Consider the following 17,173-nt stretch of genomic DNA (forward strand, 5'->3'; position numbering starts at 1 on the left):
TTTTTTTGCGGTACGCAGGCCTCTCACCGTTGTGGCCTCTCCCGTTGCGGAGCACAGGCTCCGGACGCGCAGGCTCAGCGCCCATGGCTCACGGGCCTAGGTGCTCTGCGGCATGTGGGATCCTCCCGGACCAGGGCATGAACCCACGTCCCCTGCATCGGCCAGCGGACTCTCAACCACTGCGCCACCTGGGAAGCCCGAGAGAGACAGAATTTTGACTCAGGCTTCTTGATCTGAGGTTTAAGGTTATGTCCAGCTATGCAGAGCTGCTTATTTGTAGAAATGCCTCCTCCCCTCCCTTACAGTAGGGATCTGACACTGCTCAGTGTGACCTGAGCAGTCTCTGGGCGAAACCTCCGGAGAGGCTTTGCCTCTCAGTCACCTGCCTCACGCTTAAAGTGCTCCTCACAGGTGCCTGGGGAGTAGCAGCTTGAGTTAATGTCACAGAGAAGTTGATGGGAAAGCCGAGATCTCCTTTGAGGGTGTGGGGAGAAGTTACTGGGGGACTACTGGGGAGAAGTCTGGGGAGAATGGGCAGATTCCTGGCGGGAGTCGGGAGATTTCATACCATTAGACTTTTTTCTCTCTCTCTTTTTATGGCTGTGCTGTGTGGTTTGTGGGATCTTAGTTCCCTGACCAGTGATCGAACCTAGGCCCCAGCAGTGAAAATGCCGAGTCTAACCACTGGACCGCCAGGGAATTCCCCCATTAGACTTTCAATAAATGTTATTTTACAATACTTTGCTGATCGAGCCCCATGGAAATGTCTTGTTAATTTAAAGGATGGATTGGAGTGCTATTTTGGTAGTTTTAGAAAAGTGAGGGCTTGGGGCTGAGGGATTGGTGCGGACAGAGTTCCAGGGAAGGTGGGAGGAGAAAAAGAAACAATGGGGTGAAGGTGTCACTGTGTGGGCCCTGATTTCCCTGTGTCTAAGGGTATTCAAGAACTAGGTTAATTCTGAGGTCTCTTCTAAAATCATTTTATGTTTACTTTTAATTGGGGTTGGGGGGGGCATAGTGCATTCAAGCAACGTAGAATTGTGTAAAGAAAAAGGGAGGGAATTTCCTGGTGGTCTGGTGGTTAGGACGCTGTGCTTCCACTGCAGGGGGCCTGGGTTCTATCCCTGGTTGGGGAGCTAAGATCCCACATGCCACGAGGCATGGGAAAAAAATAAATAAAGTCGGGGGGAGGAGATCTGCCTTCCCTCTTCCCTCGCCAACCCTACCCCCAAAGGTAACCTTACCAACCTGTTGATGTGTGTGTCCTTACAGACTTTCCTGCTATGCTTTATACGACTGTTGAGGGTGTATGTAGGTCTTGCTGTTTTTCTTTTGCAAAAGTGGGGTTACACTAGACATACTGTTCTGAAACCTGCTTTTTTCATGTTTTAGTCAATTGTGGACGTCATTTCCAGTGTGTGTTTAGCTCTGGCTCATTCTTTTTCTTTCTAATCTTTTTAAATTTTTGACTGTGTTGGGTCTTCGTTACTGCACGCAGGCTTTCTCTGTTGTGGCAAGCGGGGGCTACTCTTCGTTACAGTGCGCAGGCTTCTTATTGCTGTGTCTTTTCTTGTTGTGGAGCACGGGCTCTAGGCGCACAGGCTTCAGTAGTCGCAGCATGTGGGCTCAGTAGTTATGGCACGCGGGCTCTAGGGCGCACAGGCTTCAGTAGTTGTGGCGCATGGGCTCCGCATCATGTGAGATCTTCCCCGCCCAGGGGTTAAACCTGTGTCCCCTGCATTGGCAGGTGGATTCTTAACCACTGCGCCACCAGGGAAGTCCACTCATTCTTTTAATGGCTGCATGGTATCCTATTGCATGGAGGTGACTTAGTGTCTATCCCTCTATTTATAATCATTTGCATGATATCCAGTTTTATAAATAGTGATGCAATGCATGACATTTTACACACACATTCTAGTATTTCTCTAGAACAATGGTTCTCAATCAGGGGCAGTTTTGAACCCCAGGAGGCATTTGTCAATGTCTGGAGACATTTTTGATTGTCACAAGGGGAGCGTGGGGATACTGGCCTCTGGTGGGTAGAGACCAGGGGTGCTGCTAAACATCCTACAATGCTCAGGACAGCCCCCAACTACAAAGAATTCTTCATTCTAAAATGTCATTCGTGTTGAGGTCGGCTCTAGATAAAAATGGAATTAGATTTTTGGGGTTTTTTGGCCATACTGCATGGCATGCGGGATCTTAGTTCCCCAACCAGGGATCGAACGTGCCCCCTGGAGTGGAAGTGTGGAGACTTAACCACTGGACCACCAGGGAAGTCCCTGGAATTAGATATTTTTTAAGTATTTAGTTTCTAAAAAAGCCCAGTGCCCAAAACATTATGACACAGGTACACAATGTAATATGATCTAGCCATTTACAATGATATTTATGAAGATCTCATAGCAACATGGAATCATGCTTATGACATTTTGCATTTTAAAAGCCATGTACCGGAAAAAAAACAGAAGGGAATATGTGAAGTAAAAAGTGTTAAGATGATGGGTTCTTTTCCCTCTGTCTCTCTTCTCTCTCTTTCTGCAAAGTCATTATTATTTTTATAATCTCTAAGTTACTTGTTTTTTGGGGGTTTTTTTTTTAGCTGCATTGGGTCTTCATTGCTGCGCATGGGCTTTCTCTAGTTGCAGTGAGCAGGGGCTACTCTTCGTTGTGGTGCATGGGCTTCTCATTGTGGTGGCTTCTCTTGTTGCGGAGCACCGGCTCTAGGCGCATGGGCTTCAGTAGTTGCAGCATGTGGGCTCAGTAGTTGTGGTGCATGGGCTTAGCTGCTCTGTGGCATGTGGGATCTTTCCGGACCAGGGCTCGAACCTGTGTCCCCTGCATTGGCAGGTGGATTCTTAACCACTGCACCACCAGGGAAGTCCCAGTTACTTGGTTTTTTTTTTTTCTTGCGTTATGCGGGCCTCTCACTGCTGTGGCCTCTCCCATCTGCGGAGCACAGGCTCCGGACGCGCAGGCCCAGCGGCCATGGCCCACGGGCCCAGCCGCTCCGCGGCACGCGGGATCCTCCCGAAACGGGGCACGAACCCGCGTCCCCTGCAACGGCAGGCGGACTCTCAAGCACTGCGCCACCAGGGAAGCCCAAGTTACTTGGTTTTTAATCATTTATTCAGTCATTGTTTTTAGAGCCTTTGGGGCATGCCAGGCATCGTGCTGTTCTCTGGAGATACCACTGTAACAAGGCTGAGTCCCTACCTGTATGGAGCCTACCTCCTGTGGGCAGGGAGGACAGCACCTTAACAAGTGCTGTGAATGCTAGAAAGGACATGAGTACATCTTCAGGAGGGGATGCTCTTTAGCTGAGCCCTGGAAGGTGAGAGGAACCAATCTAGGGAAGAGTGGGGCTGCATTTCAGACATGGGAACAGTGGGTCCAGGGATGGGCGGGTAGATAGGAACGTAAACAGCATTTTCTAGGAACTGCTCAGAAGCACCGAGCCCACCCTGGCTGAAGAGACGGATCCGTGGTCCAGGGTGAGGTTGAAGAGGTGGGCCTGTATCATTTCGCAGCGTAACTCAGCTCCACTGCTGTGGGCGGGCCTGCAGTGTGTGCAAAGAATGGCAAGGGGAGATGCAGAAGGGCTCAGGGCCCTTTGGATCATGGCGGCTTGTTAGAGAATCCCAGGCCCTGTTCCTGGAGTCCGTGTGTCTGAGGTTCCCCCTTTGCGCTCAGCTTGAGGCTCTGCCCTCATGCTAACAGCCTGGGATTTCGCCTCAGGCAGGAGCTGGCCATGAAACGAGGTGTCTTGGAAAGCCAGCTGATCTCTGGAAGTGAACTGTTCCCTACCAAGCCTGTTCATTCACTCCATCAGCAAATATTAATGAGCAGTTACTGTGGTGGGCTCTCTTCCGGGCACTGGAGTTACAGGGATGGATGAATGAGACCAATGCCGTGTTTTCATGGGCTCGAATTCTAATGGGGGAGAGAGACAAGAAACAAAAGTATGGAATCAATGTCTGGTATATAAATGCTCTAAAGAAGAATAAAGCAGAATAAGGAGAGAAAAGGGATGTTGGCGCTGCTTTGGGGGGCTGGTCCGGGAGGACTGCTCTGAGGAGTGATGTGTGAGCCGGGGCCCTAAGACCTTGCTCTGGTATTTACTCCTGTCTCTTGCATTTAGCCTGAAGCTGATGGACATTGTATGGGCCACAGGCAGGGATGGTGGGCTATGACCCCAGAGCAGACGGCAGGAATGTCTCCAATCTCGAGGTGGCCGTGGCTGGGTCTGTGTCTGGACTTGTCACTCGGGTGCTGATCAGCCCCTTGGATGTCATCAAGATCCGTTTCCAGGTACCCTTTTCCCCTTTTTCTGTGTAACGGGCCAGAGGACAAGTTCACTCTTTTTTGCCAAAGCAGTTCCTAGAGCTTGCAGTTTCGTCAAGGAGAAGCACTTTGTTGCCTTTGTTACCTTCTCTGAAACTCCTCCTCCCCCCACCCATCATCCTGACCATTCTCATCTTAATTCCCAGCTTCAGATAGAGCGCCTTTCTCGCAGTGACCCCAACGCGAAATACCACGGGATCCTGCAGGCTGGGAGACAGATTTTGCAAGAGGAGGGCCCAACAGCATTCTGGAAAGGACACATCCCAGCCCAGCTTCTCTCCATAGGCTATGGAGCTGTCCAAGTAGGTGGCAGGGGAAGCGGCCTGGCCCCTGGGGTCACATTGCCCAATGGGGGAGCCCAGGGTGGTGAGGCATGTACCTAGGCTGCCCGGGGTAGGGCAGCAGGAGGCGGTCACACACTGCTCATTCGTCTTGGCTGGGAAACTACCTGACAAATTGAAGACATAGTCAGACTGAGCTGTACTACAGGCATCCCCTTCCCCACGTCCCCCAACCCTGGAGACTTAGCACCCACTGAATATGAGGTGCTGCACCTAGGATACTGTCTTGACACCCAGCCCAGAGGGGCTTAGCAAATGGCAATACAAATGCTTTTCATTTTTCAAAATAGCATTATTCACGTCTGTGCATCCTTTGAACTTCCCAACAGCACTGTGAGGAAAGTGGAGCAGGTGTTGTGTGGGTCGCAGAGAGGTTGAGTGAGCTGCCTGAGGTCACACAGCTTGTAGGTGGTGAGGCTAGGATTAGGATCCAGGCTTCTTGACTCTTGCTCATGAGTTTGTTCAGCTGAGCGCCAGTTTACCCCATGGCGTCTAGTCTGTAGCCGTACAGTAGTGGTGATGGAAATAGCCAACCCCGCACAGTGCTCATAGGGGGCCAGGCCCTGGGTGGAAGCACCTCACATCTGCCAACACATCTTACAACAGTCCTCTGGTAGGTTCTGTTGTCATCTTTATTTTACAGATGAGAAGACTGAGGCAGAGAGAGCTTAAGTAGTTAGTCCAACCAACGTCACTAGCTAGAAAGTGGCAGAGCAGTCCCTGCCTGCTCTACGTATGACATCACAGTGATTACGCAGGTCACATGCACCTGCCACGCCACCTCTGCGCCCAGCACACAGATGCTGCATCCTGATGGGTAAATGCAGCAACATGTGCTCTCAGGACCCCCAGCCATCTTGAGTTGGCTGGAGAAGGATCTGAGCCCAAGGGGGGCTTACACCACAGAATATGGAATATGTGGAATTCTCCCAACAGAATTTCAGCTCCAGGGCAGAATGTTTCTCAAACAGGGCCGCTGCCAGCTGCGTTAAAGGGGTCCCCAGCCTAGAGTCAGATAATGGCCATCTTTTCCCAGTTCTCAGAAAACTAAGTGATGAGTAGAATTTTCTTTTTTATTCTTTTTTTTTGGCCTCGCCATGCAGCTTGCGGGATCATAGTTCCCCCACCAGGGATTGAACCCGGGGCCACGGCAGTGAGAACACCAAGTCCTAACCACTGGACTGCCAGGGAATTCCCGAGTAGAATTTTCTTTTTCTTTCTTTCTTTTTTTTTTTTTTTTTAATATTTATTTATTTATTTGGTGCGTCGGGGTCTTAGTTGCAGCATGCAGGATCTTTTGTTTTTAGTTGCAGCATGTGGGATCTAGTTCCCTGACTAGGGGTTGAACCTGGGCTCCCTGCACTGGGAGTGTGGAGTCTTAGCCACTGGATCACCAGGGAGGTCCCCCAAGTAGAATTTTCTGATACAAAAATTTTCTCATATATTTTCTTAACCCTTGGGTATTTGGCTCTGCTCAGAGTATGAAAGGGCATCTGAGCTTTGCACAGTTATATGTTTATTGTATTCTGACCCTACTCAAGAAGAGTATCTCCTGGTCCCTAGGATAGGCCCCGCCTGGGTCACGGGTGCATTTGGGGGGTGTTTTCCATGACACTGTCACACACTCTTGCAGTTTTTGTCGTTTGAAGTGCTCACCGAGCTGGTGCACAGGGCCAGCGTGCGCGATGCCCAAGACTTCTCCGTGCATTTTGTGTGTGGCGGCCTGTCTGCCTGTGTGGCCACCCTCGCCGTACATCCTGTGGACGTGCTACGCACCCGCTTTGCAGCGCAGGGTGAGCCCAGGGTGAGTGGCCAGGCCAGAGAAGGGGCGCCCAAGGGACGAAGGGCGTCCCAGGGTGGGGGCTGTTTTCCTCAGAGGTAACAAAGCCGGGGGGACCTGGGGTTTTCAGGCCATCCTTCAGCCTGTTCCTGAAACCCGTGATGGTGCTTGGCACCAGGCGAGGTGCTCACAACCTCACGGGGGACACAGAACCTGCAGGGGAAACACAGCAAATACCAAATCGGGATGGGGCAGGCATCTGAGAAAGTGAGACTTGAGAGTCTATCGCTGTATTATTGGGAGGGAGGTTTTGGTTTCCAGAAAGAATGGATTGGAGGAAATGGGATCATTGAGTCAGACTCAAGGAAGAACTGGCTGAGTGAAAGCAAGGGATTAAACCCTCAAATAGACGCCCCATCCCCCCTCCGCCCACCATAATCTCTGTTTCTTGGACATACATAAGAATAGCGTAGGATACTGTTGATGGGGAATGACGTTTTGCTTAAGAATTTGATCTGGGACCAGCTAAGAATAACTGTGGTTTCAGCTGTGCCAGTTTTTTGTGTTGCCTGGGGTGGAGATCCTGGGTTGGGGGACCTCTTTTGTTTAGGAGACATTCTGATAAATTTTTTGGTTCAGAAATGCAAAGTGGCCCAGGAACAGTCTAGAAGAAAACGACTGGGGCATGAGAGCTGGGTCACTCTGTGTGACACTGCAGTGGAAAATAGAGGTTTGGGGTGACTGCCCTGGTGGAGAAATGAGATGAGCTGTCCTAGGAATGGAGTAGAGAAATGGAGGGGAAGGATGTTTATAGAGGGGACAGACCTCAGCAACATGGTGGCTGCTGGGATGAAGAGAATGGCTGGTGACAGTCCTTCAGGTTCCCTGTTCTGCGTGTGCTATAATCCTCTTCTGTTACTTTCCAACCTTTAGTACAAGTCTATGGGAAGAAAAAAGGGAAAACATCATTAAGAAAAGAATAGCGTATTTCTTCTTAGGCTTAGCCAGTTGAGATGCTGGATTCTAGATTCTGGAATGGCTGGAAAATTGTGTGTGAAAGTGAGGGGAAAAGATTTATTTAAAAATTGCAAAACTCTCCATCTTCTTTAGACTAGGAGCATCCATAGTGTGAATCCTCACATTTCTTAAAAAATCAATAATCTGGGCTTCCCTGGTGGCGCAGTGGTTAAGAATCCACCTGCCAATGCAGGGGACACGGGTTCGAGCCCTGGTCCGGGAAGATCCCACATGCCATGGAGCAACTAAGCCCGTGCGCCGCAACTACTGAGGCTGCTCTCTAGAGCCCGCGAGCCACAACTACTGAGCCCGTGCACCACAACTACTGAAGCCCACTCGCCTACAGCCCGTGCTCCGCAACAAGAGGAGCCCGCAATGAGAAGCCCGCGCACCGCAGTGAAGAGTAGCCCCCGCTCACCGCAACTAGAGAAAGCCCGCGCGCAGCAACGAAGAGCCAATACAGCCATAAATAAATAAATAAATAATCTATAAAGTGTATAAAGGTTAAAAAGACAGATAGTTCTTCATGAATTATAATGAAAAAACACCAGCCAGCCCCCTGATTCTATTCCCCAGAGGCAAAACCACTTTTAATATTTGTGTGTTTCTTCCGCAACTTACTTCCTAATTCAAAGTAACAGAGGCTCTTTGTCTTTCTTCCTTTCCTTCTCAGTTTTAAATTATAGACATTAACTACTGACTACTGCTATGGAAGATGAGGATTTAACTCTTTTACCATCACCCTTGGGTGTGCTTGTGCTTCCTCACCCGAGTACAGTGCAAGTGATTAATAGGTTTTTGGCTAAACCAGTACTCAGTGTTTATGCTATTATGATTATGTAAATGTTACTGCTGAGCCTCAAAATATATTATGATTATATGTTTTCTTTTGTATTTTTGTCTTTCCTGAAGTTGGCAATTGCTTTGTATTTTATTTGTTTTGCTTTCTACATGCTTATCACAAATTCACTTTCAGACAATCTCCTGATAGGGTGAGCCTGTGGTCAGCAGTCCCATGTTTTTATGGAGCCCCTCCTAGAGCCCCCCACCCTTGAACCCTTTACCCTATGGCTTCGATCTAGACTGTTTGCTCCAGCACTATGGCCAGCTATTCTCAGGAATCCTCATGTAGGAGCCCATGTCTTCTCTTGCTTGATTAGTCCCTCATTTTGTGGAGCACATCCTGAGGTATAGCTTCCTTACAGAAGCCTGATAGAAAATGCCTTTGTTTTCCCCTTACACTTAACTGATGATCTGGGTGTAGAATTCTAGGTAGCTCTCAGTATTGCTGAAGAGGCGTCCAGAACCATCCTGATGACCAACCCTTTATATGAAGCCATCCACTTCGCCCTCTTGGGAACTTTCAGGATCTTTTTTTTTTTTTTTTAACTTTTTTGTGGCCCCACCATGCGGCACGTGGGATCTTGGTTCTCCAACCAGGGCTCGAACCCACACCCCCTGCAGTGGAAGCGTGGAGTCTTAACCACTGGACCATCAGGGAAGTCCCTCAGGATCTTTTCTTGATCCCTGGCATTTTAGAAATTTACCAGTGGAGTGCCCCATGGCGGGTCTCTTTCATTCATTGTGATGGGCACTTCCTGGGCCCTTTAGTCTGGACACATGTTCTTCATGCCTGGAAAATGGTCATGAATTATTTATTCACAATTGCCTGCCCTCTTTTTTTCTTTTTCTTTCTGGAATTCATGTCAGTTGGACACTAGACATCCTGGATTGATCCTCTGATTGACTTATCTTTTATTTACCATTCTGGGAGGTTTCCTTACTTTTATCATTTGGGCCCTCTATTGAGTTTAAATAATGTCTGCTAACATACGTTGGTTCCTAAGAACTGTCTTTGGTTTGTTTGTTTTAGTCAGGTTTATTAAAGCATAACTTGCACAGTAAAATCCACTCTTTTTAGCATACAGTTCTGTGACTTTTGACAAATGCGTACAGTCACGTAACCACTAGCACAATCAAGATATAAAACAGAAGTTCCATCACCCCCTGATTTCCTCCTGTCCTTTGTAGTTTGTCCCTCCCCACCTCCAGCCTTCAGTAACCACTGGTCTGTTTTCTGTCTGAAGTTTTGCCTTTTCCAGAATGTTACATAAATGGAATTATGCTCTGTGTAGTCGTTTGAGTTGGCTCCCTTCACTTGGTAGATGCATTTGAGATGTGTCCGTGGGGTGCCTGTGAGTAGTTGGCTCCTTTTTTTTTTTTTTTTTTTTTTTTTTGCTGTTCGCGGGCCTCTCGCTGTTGTGGCCTCTCCCATTGCGGAGCACAGGCTCCGGACACGCAGGCTCAGCGGCCATGGCTCACGGGCCCAGTGGCTCTGCGGCATGTGGGATCTTCCCAGACCGGGGCACGAACCCGTGGCCCCTGCGTCGGCAGGCGGACTCTCAACCGCTGCGCCACCAGGGAAGCCCTGACCCTCTGCTTTTATCATGAAGGTGATGCCTTCTCTGTGGTCTCAGGATATTAGTTAAAATTTCGTGGGTGGTTTCTTTTTGCTGTAGTTTTCTTCTGCTATATCTATACAGTCTCTTCCTTCCAAATGACTTCTCTTGCCCCTCATCAGTCATTTTGGCCTCTGTTTTGGGGGAGGCTTTCCTCAGATGTCTGGTGACTCTTGGCTGCCAGCTTGGTGTTAAGAGGGGACACAGAAAGCAGATTGGCACTCTGGCACGCGGGCAGCTTGTTGCCCGATGGCCTTCCTCTGAGGCCCGGCCCTTTCATGCAAGTCCCCAGGGCGAAAGCCTTCGATGTGGCTGCCAGCATCTGGGAGCCAAGTGTGTACTGTCCCTGCTCAGTACAGACTTCCCCTCGGTCACCCTCTTGTCAGTGCAGTGCTTTCCGCACCCACAGCCAGGCAGATTCAGCCCCTCTGGTCCACTGCAAAGAATATATGTCAAATAGAAGTGTACTAAAAACTCAGTGGCTCTTCGTGCATAAAGATCACCTGTTGATGGTTTCAGAAAGGTTAAGTATATGCATATGGCAAAAAATCCAAATAGCATAAAATGGTAATAGTGAGTCTCCTTCTTCCCCCATCCCTCCCCTGTCCCCCCGTTTCCCGCTGTGGGGGTAATAATGTTACTGTTCCTCCTTTCTTGTGTATCCTTGTGGGGCATAGTCTCTGCATACTGTTTGTTTCCTCCACAGACACTATGCCTGCTCTTCATGTCCTGCTGGGTTCACTTAACTGTATATTTGGGGGAGTCTCTTCCCTGTCAATCATCTAGATTGCATCTTCTGTTGTAATTGCTGCACTATGTTCTTTTGAACAGGTGTGCCGTAATTTATGTAACCGATCACCCAAGGGTGGACTTCACACCTTTTGCTGTTCCGCATACTTTTGTGCACTCCTTGGCATATCTCAGTCGTGTAACTAGCTAGAAGGGGAGCTGCCAGACAGTCCCAGCCTTGGAATCTTTATCCAGCATTTTCTTTGTCCTTCTGGCAGGAGAAGTAATGCTCCTAGTAGCTGGTTTCTGGACAAGGGGAAATACAGCTGGTGGGCTGGGTTCTCGGGCTGAAACGATGTCACTCATCATTGCATGTGTGGTGTCCAGGTCTATAAAACCCTGCGAAACGCCGTGGTGATCATGTACAGGACCGAAGGCCCCTTGGTCTTCTACAAAGGCTTGAACCCCACCCTGATCGCCATCTTCCCCTACGCCGGCTTCCAGTTCTCCTTCTACAGCTCCTTGAAGCACGTGTATGAGTGGGCCGCGCCAGCCGAAGGAAAGAAAAACGGTGAGACCGGCCTCATGGGAAAGGGCATCTGGGTCCCACTCCGCCCCACTCCCAAGCCATAGCATCTCTTTCTGAATCAGGTAGGAAATGAAGTTTTCCTGCAGAAGCTAAGACACCACAGATCTCTGAACTGCCAGCTCTGTAATACAGCCAACAAAACAAATCCATTCACTCACAGATGACTTTCTTTCTTTCGGCTCTTGCCACTGTTATTTCCAGCTACCGGTCATGGTTTTCATTTTTGTCAAAGGTCCAACTTGCAAACAGCCTGGTTTTGCTTATGTGTTTGGTTTGGTTTTCGTTTGGGGCCTCTGGGGAGGGGGATGGGCATCCTGTTCCCTCCCAAGCCTTGAACTGAGTCGTATGGCAGAGCCTGCAGGCCATTATTGCCTCCAGCTGGGGTGATTACTGTTAAAGGCGCACACCCCTTCTGCCACCAGCCTGTCCAATCAGCAGTCCATTGTCATTCCTTTTTTTAAAATTTTTATTTATTTATTTTTGGCTGTGTTGGGTCTTCGTTGCTGCGTGTGGGCTTTCTCTAGTTGTGGCGAGTGGGGGCTACTCTTTGTTGCGGTGCGGTGTCTTCTCTTGTTGCAGAGCACGGGATCTAGGCGCGCGGGCTTCAGTAGTTGTGGTTCGCAGGCTCTAGAGCGCAGGCTCAGTAGTTGTGGCACACGGGCTTAGGTGCTCCGTGGCATGTGGGATCTTCCCGGACACGGGCTTGAACCTGTGTCCCCTGCATTGGCAGGCAGATTCTTTTTTTTTAACTTTTTGGCTGCGTTGGTTCTTTTTTAAAAATATTTATTTATTTATTTATGGCTGTGTTGTGTCTCCGTGTTGCGCGCGGGCTTTCTCTAGTTGAGGCGAGCGGGGGCCACCCTTCCTTGCGGTGCCCAGGCTTCTCATTGCAGTGGCTTCTCTTTGTTGTAGAGCACGGACTCTAGGCACGTGGGCTTCAGTAGTTGTAGCACGTGGGCTCAGTAGTTGTAGCTCGTGGGCTCTAGAGCGCAGGCTCAGTAGTCGTGGCTCATGGGCTTAGTTGCTCCATGGCACATGGGATCCTCCCGGACCAGGGCCCGAACCCATGTCCCCTGAATTGGCAGGCGGATTCTTAACCACTGCGCCACCAGGGAAGCCCTGTCTGTTGTCTTTCTTCCTGAGGTTGTGTCTGGTTCTCTCGCTCCTGGATTAAATTCTTCCAAGATCGAGGATGCTTGTAGGTTTGGGTTTTCTGGTCGAGGATTAGACTGTATAACCTTGAAGTTTACCCTAGATTGCATTTCTCTCATATTTCCCCTCCATCCCACTTCTCTGGTTCAGGGAACGTCAAAAACCTGCTTTGTGGCAGTGGAGCTGGAGTCATCAGCAAGACCCTCACGTATCCCTTGGACCTCTTCAAGAAGCGGCTGCAGGTTGGAGGGTTTGAGCAGGCCCGAGCCTCCTTTGGTCAGGTGAGATGTCCCCCTGCAGAGAGCTCTGATTCCAGCCCCTCACTGGGCACGTGAAGGAACTGGGTCAGCTCCTGTCCACTGGGCAGCTTTCGCCCCCATAGCCCTCTCAGCCCCTGCATGTCCCCGGTGTTGATGAAAAATTAATCAGTTGATCTAAGAAAGAATCGGAAAATTTTATTCCAGCCAAATTTCAGGATTATAACCCAGGAAGAGCATCTCAGAAAGCTCTGAGAACTATTCCACCTGCTAGAAGTCAAGACACAGTTTATATAAGTTTTTTGAGACACAGGGCTGTGCATCAAATGATGTTTTTTTTGGGTTTTTTTGGCTGTGTTGGGTCTTCCTCTAGTTGCAGTGAGTGGGGGCTACCCTTTGTCGTGGTACACGGGCTTCTTATTGCGGTGGCTTCTCTTGTTGTGGAGCACGGGCTCTAGGCATGCTTCACACATGTGGAGCACGTGCTCTAGGCTTCAGTAGTTGTGGCAGGCGGGATCATTAGTTGTGGCTTGCGGGCCCTAGAGCTCAGGCTCAGTAGTTGTGGCACACGGACTTAGCTGCTCTGCGGCATGTGGGATCTTTCCAGACCAGGGCTTGAACCCGTGTCCCCTGCATTGGCAGGCGGATTCTTAACCCTGTGCCACCAAGGAAGCCCTAAATGACATATTATTACTTTTTTTAAGATAAATTTATTTATTTATTTATTTATTTTTGGCTGCATTGGGTCTTCGTTGCTGCACACGGGCTTTCTCTAGTTGGGGCAAGCGGGGGCTACTTTTCGTTGCGGTGCGCGGGCTTCTCATCGTGGTGGCTTCTCTTGTTGCGGAGCATGGGCTCTAGGTGCACAGGCTTCAGTAGTTGTGGCACGTGGGCTCGGTAGTTGCGGTTTGCGGGCCCTAGAGCGTAGGCTCAGTAATTGTGGTGCACGGGCTTAGTTGCTCCGCGGCATGTGGGATCTTCCCGGACCAGGGCTCAAACCCGTGTCCCCTGCATTGGCAGGTGGACTCTTAACCACTGCCACCAAGGAAGTCCCAAGTGACGTATTATTGACAGTTCACAGAATCCAGTTCTAAGCAACATCGTGGTGGGTCATGTGACCCCTTACAAGATCAAGAAGGAATGTTATCTTTTTAAGGAGTTGTCTTGTTGATGCTGGGAGAATGTTGCTCTCTATGGTTGAGCAGGTATTCCTGGGAGAGGGTTTGGTCAATGCATAATACACAGTGTGGAGAGAGAGGAGGCCAAAGGGCAGAGAAGAATTTTTATGTTTAAATTTTTCTTGTCTTGCCATAAAATATGAACTTTATTTCACACTGGGGACCCCCTGAGCACAAGGGAAGCCACAAGCAAAGCCCTGTGTGTACTGGACACTGTTTAAAGACCCAGGAGAAGGCACACTCATAGTGCCTGCTCTTAAAAAGCATTCAGAGGAATTACCTGGTTGTCCAGTGGTTAGGGCATGGTGCTTTCACTGCCATGACCCAGGTTTGATCTGTACCGCAACGAAGAGTAGTCCCTGCTCGCTGCAACGAGAGAAAACCCGAGCACAGCAACAAAGACCCAATGCAACCAAAAATAAATAAATAAATTTATTAAAGTAAGTAAATAAATAAATCCATCACCACCCACGCAGAGATAATCACACAGAACCTTTAGCTGTAGTCTTTCTTTTTTTTAAAGATTCTTTTTTTTAAACGTTTTTATTTTTATTTCATTTTTGGCCACGCGGCATGTGGGATCTTAATTCCCCGACCAGGGATCGAACCCACGCCCCCTGCAGTAGAAGCGCAGAGTCTTAACCACTGGACCCCCAGGGAGGTCCCTGTAGTCTTTCTTTTTTCCTTCCTTCCTTCCTTTCTTTTATTGAAGTATACTTGATTTATAATATTATGTTAGTTTTAGGTATACAACATAGTGATTCAATATTTTTATAGATTTCATTCCATTTAAAGTTATTATAAAATAATGGCTATATTTCCCTGTGCTGTACAATATATCCTTGTTGCTTATTTATTTTTTGCATAGTAGTTTGTACCTCTTAATACCCTACCCTTATCTTGCCCCTGCCCCCTTCCCTATCCCCACTGGTAACCATTAGTTTGTTGTCTATGTCTGTGAGTCTGTTTCAGTTTTGTTATATTCATTCATTTGGTTTTTGTTTTGTTTTGTTATTTATTTATTTATTTATATTTGTCTGCATTGGGTCTTCGTTGCTGCCCGCCAGTTTTCTCCAGTTGCAGTGAGCAGGGGCTACTCTTCATTGTGGTGTGTGGGCTTCTCACTGCGGTGGCTTCTCTTGTGGAGCACGGGCTCTAGGCACACAGGCTTCAGTAGTTGTGGCACATGGGCTCAGTAGTTGTGGCTCGCGGGCTCTAGAGCGCAGGCTCAGTAGTGGTGGTGCACGGGTTTAGTTGCTCCGCGGCATGTGGGATCTTCCTGGACCAGGGCTCGAACCCATGTCCCCTGCATTGGCAGGCATATTCTTAACCACTGCACCACCAGGGAAGCCCCATTCATTTGTTTTAAGATTCCACATAAAAGTGATAACATACACTGTTTGTCTTTCTCTGACTTATTTCACTAAGCATAACACCACCTAGGTCCGTCCGCGTTGTAGTTTTATTCCTTTACATAAATAAATATATGTTTAACAAAAATGGGGTTACACACAAGGTTTTATAACCTCCTTCTTCGTTTTACCAACTTGTCTTGAAAAGATGGTTTGAATTTGGATAGGGAGAGTTGGTGAGAGGTCAAGACAGAGAAGGGAGGCCCTGCTCCTCACAGAGCTTTAGCGTGAGCAGGTATGGCTGGAGGTGTGCGGGCACTGAGGGTGGACCAGTGGGGAAAGGCAGATCAGGGAGGGAAGTTGAGGCCAAATGGTGAAACGCCCCGAACACCACGCCGTGGGGCTTGGACTTGAATCTTTGTAATATCATTGTCATCATCATCATCGGGAGTTACTGGAGCTCTGGGAGGGGAGCGAGGCTTGAGTAGAGCTGTGCCTTGGGGACACGGGTCTAGCAGCAGTTTGTGGTCAACTGGAGGTGGCCAGGCTGGCGTCGCTGGTCAGGCTCAGAGCTAACGAGGGGCCGGTTCAGATCTACTGCCCAAGGGGGACCAGGAGGGATGGGCGCACAGTCAGAGGCACCCCCTGGGAAGAGGGTCCAGAGCTCTCTCTGGGTCCTTAAGAGCCGCTGTCAGTGGAGCCTCCGGGGCAGGAAGGAGCTCTGTCCAGTGCTGATTTCCAGGCACTTCATCTGTTAAGTTTGAATTAGCCCAGTTGGAAGAGAAAGAATGAGGTTAACTTATTCTGTCTTTTTTTGCATTCATTCCTTTGTCCAGCAAGTATTTATTGGGTGCTTGAACGTGCCAGGCTCTGTGCTGACAAAAGAACAGAGCTCACACCCGTGTTGCCATCACCTCCTCTCTCCTCAACTGGAGAACCTTCCTCTCCCCAGGTGCGAAGCTACAAGGGCCTCCTGGATTGCGCCAGGCAGGTGCTGCGAGAGGAGGGTGCACAGGGCTGCTTCAAAGGCCTGGCCCCCAGCCTGCTGAAGGCTGCCCTCTCCACCGGCTTTGTGTTCTTCTGGTACGAGCTCTTCTGTAACCTTTTCCACCACATGAAGAAGGCAGACAGCTAGCCTCGAGGGCAGGAAGGGTGGCCTGAGGTCCTTCCCTGGAGGGGCCCTCGTGAAGAACGCTTGATCTACCATCCCGTGTTGCACTGAGAGGTGTTGCCCGGCCCCTCCCGCCAGGCCAGCTGTCCTGGGCACGAAGAGCCGTCGGCAGCAGCCTGGATTCCACCAGAAGGGCAAAGGGGGTTCTCCATGGGAGAGCACGGGGCAAACGCAGGACTTGGTCTGCGGGGACCCAGCCCCGCCAGTCAGAAGGAGCTGGACGTTTCTCCTCTGTGTGGCGCACACTCAGGGCAACAGCTGCCCTCCTGCACGCCTTCGCTCCGGCTGCCCAGAGAACTCTCCTGCGTCTGGGTGGGCCGCAGCTTGAGTGTGAGGCTGGGGTCAGGCCTTTACAGGGGTCTGGTCCCCACACCTGGGTTCTTACTCCCACCAATTATTTAATAGACATTAAAACTAAAAGCACATTCCTTATCTGACTCCTCCATTTTCCCTTCCAAATCACATCCCTTCTCCCCAAGTATGAGGGAAGGGATCCCTGCCTTCCCTAAACTCTACTTTTCTCAGCAGTTGCATTCCTCAGGCAGCTTTGCTTCTAGCTCTGGGGGAAGAATCCCAGCTGAATCAGTCACTTTATAAACTCCACCCTGCTCAGATATTCATGTCTATAAAGGCACCACTCGGGCTGTTCTCTCCCTGGACAGGCTGGTCGCAGCCCGTGGGCCTCTAGGGAAAGCAGACCCCAGCAACCCCACAGGCAGTGGGGGGATGTGCTGACGGGGAGGGGGCACTGGTAAAGGCAGCAGCCCTTTTGCCCGTCTACTGGGATCACTCCTCTTTCCC

At 49.6% G+C, this 17,173-nt stretch overlaps 1 protein-coding gene across 1 annotated transcript in view; it reads left to right on the forward strand.

The window, feature by feature from the left end:
* The window catches only part of SLC25A19 (solute carrier family 25 member 19), a 16,903-nt gene extending 387 nt beyond the window's left edge, over nucleotides 1–16,516 (forward strand). Inside the window, exons 2-7 of the mRNA XM_007454350.1 lie at nucleotides 4,145–4,314; nucleotides 4,494–4,649; nucleotides 6,322–6,492; nucleotides 11,061–11,244; nucleotides 12,565–12,695; nucleotides 16,154–16,516. Coding sequence (XP_007454412.1) covers nucleotides 4,183–4,314; nucleotides 4,494–4,649; nucleotides 6,322–6,492; nucleotides 11,061–11,244; nucleotides 12,565–12,695; nucleotides 16,154–16,336 — 957 coding nt within the window. The 5' untranslated portion in view covers nucleotides 4,145–4,182 and the 3' untranslated portion in view covers nucleotides 16,337–16,516. The remainder of the gene's footprint in view (nucleotides 1–4,144; nucleotides 4,315–4,493; nucleotides 4,650–6,321; nucleotides 6,493–11,060; nucleotides 11,245–12,564; nucleotides 12,696–16,153) is intronic.
* Nucleotides 16,517–17,173: the final 657 nt, after the last annotated feature.

The sequence above is a fragment of the Lipotes vexillifer genome, unplaced genomic scaffold (genome assembly GCF_000442215.2).
Source record: "Lipotes vexillifer unplaced genomic scaffold, Lipotes_vexillifer_v1.1 scaffold518, whole genome shotgun sequence".
Classification (NCBI taxonomy): domain Eukaryota; kingdom Metazoa; phylum Chordata; class Mammalia; order Artiodactyla; family Lipotidae; genus Lipotes; species Lipotes vexillifer.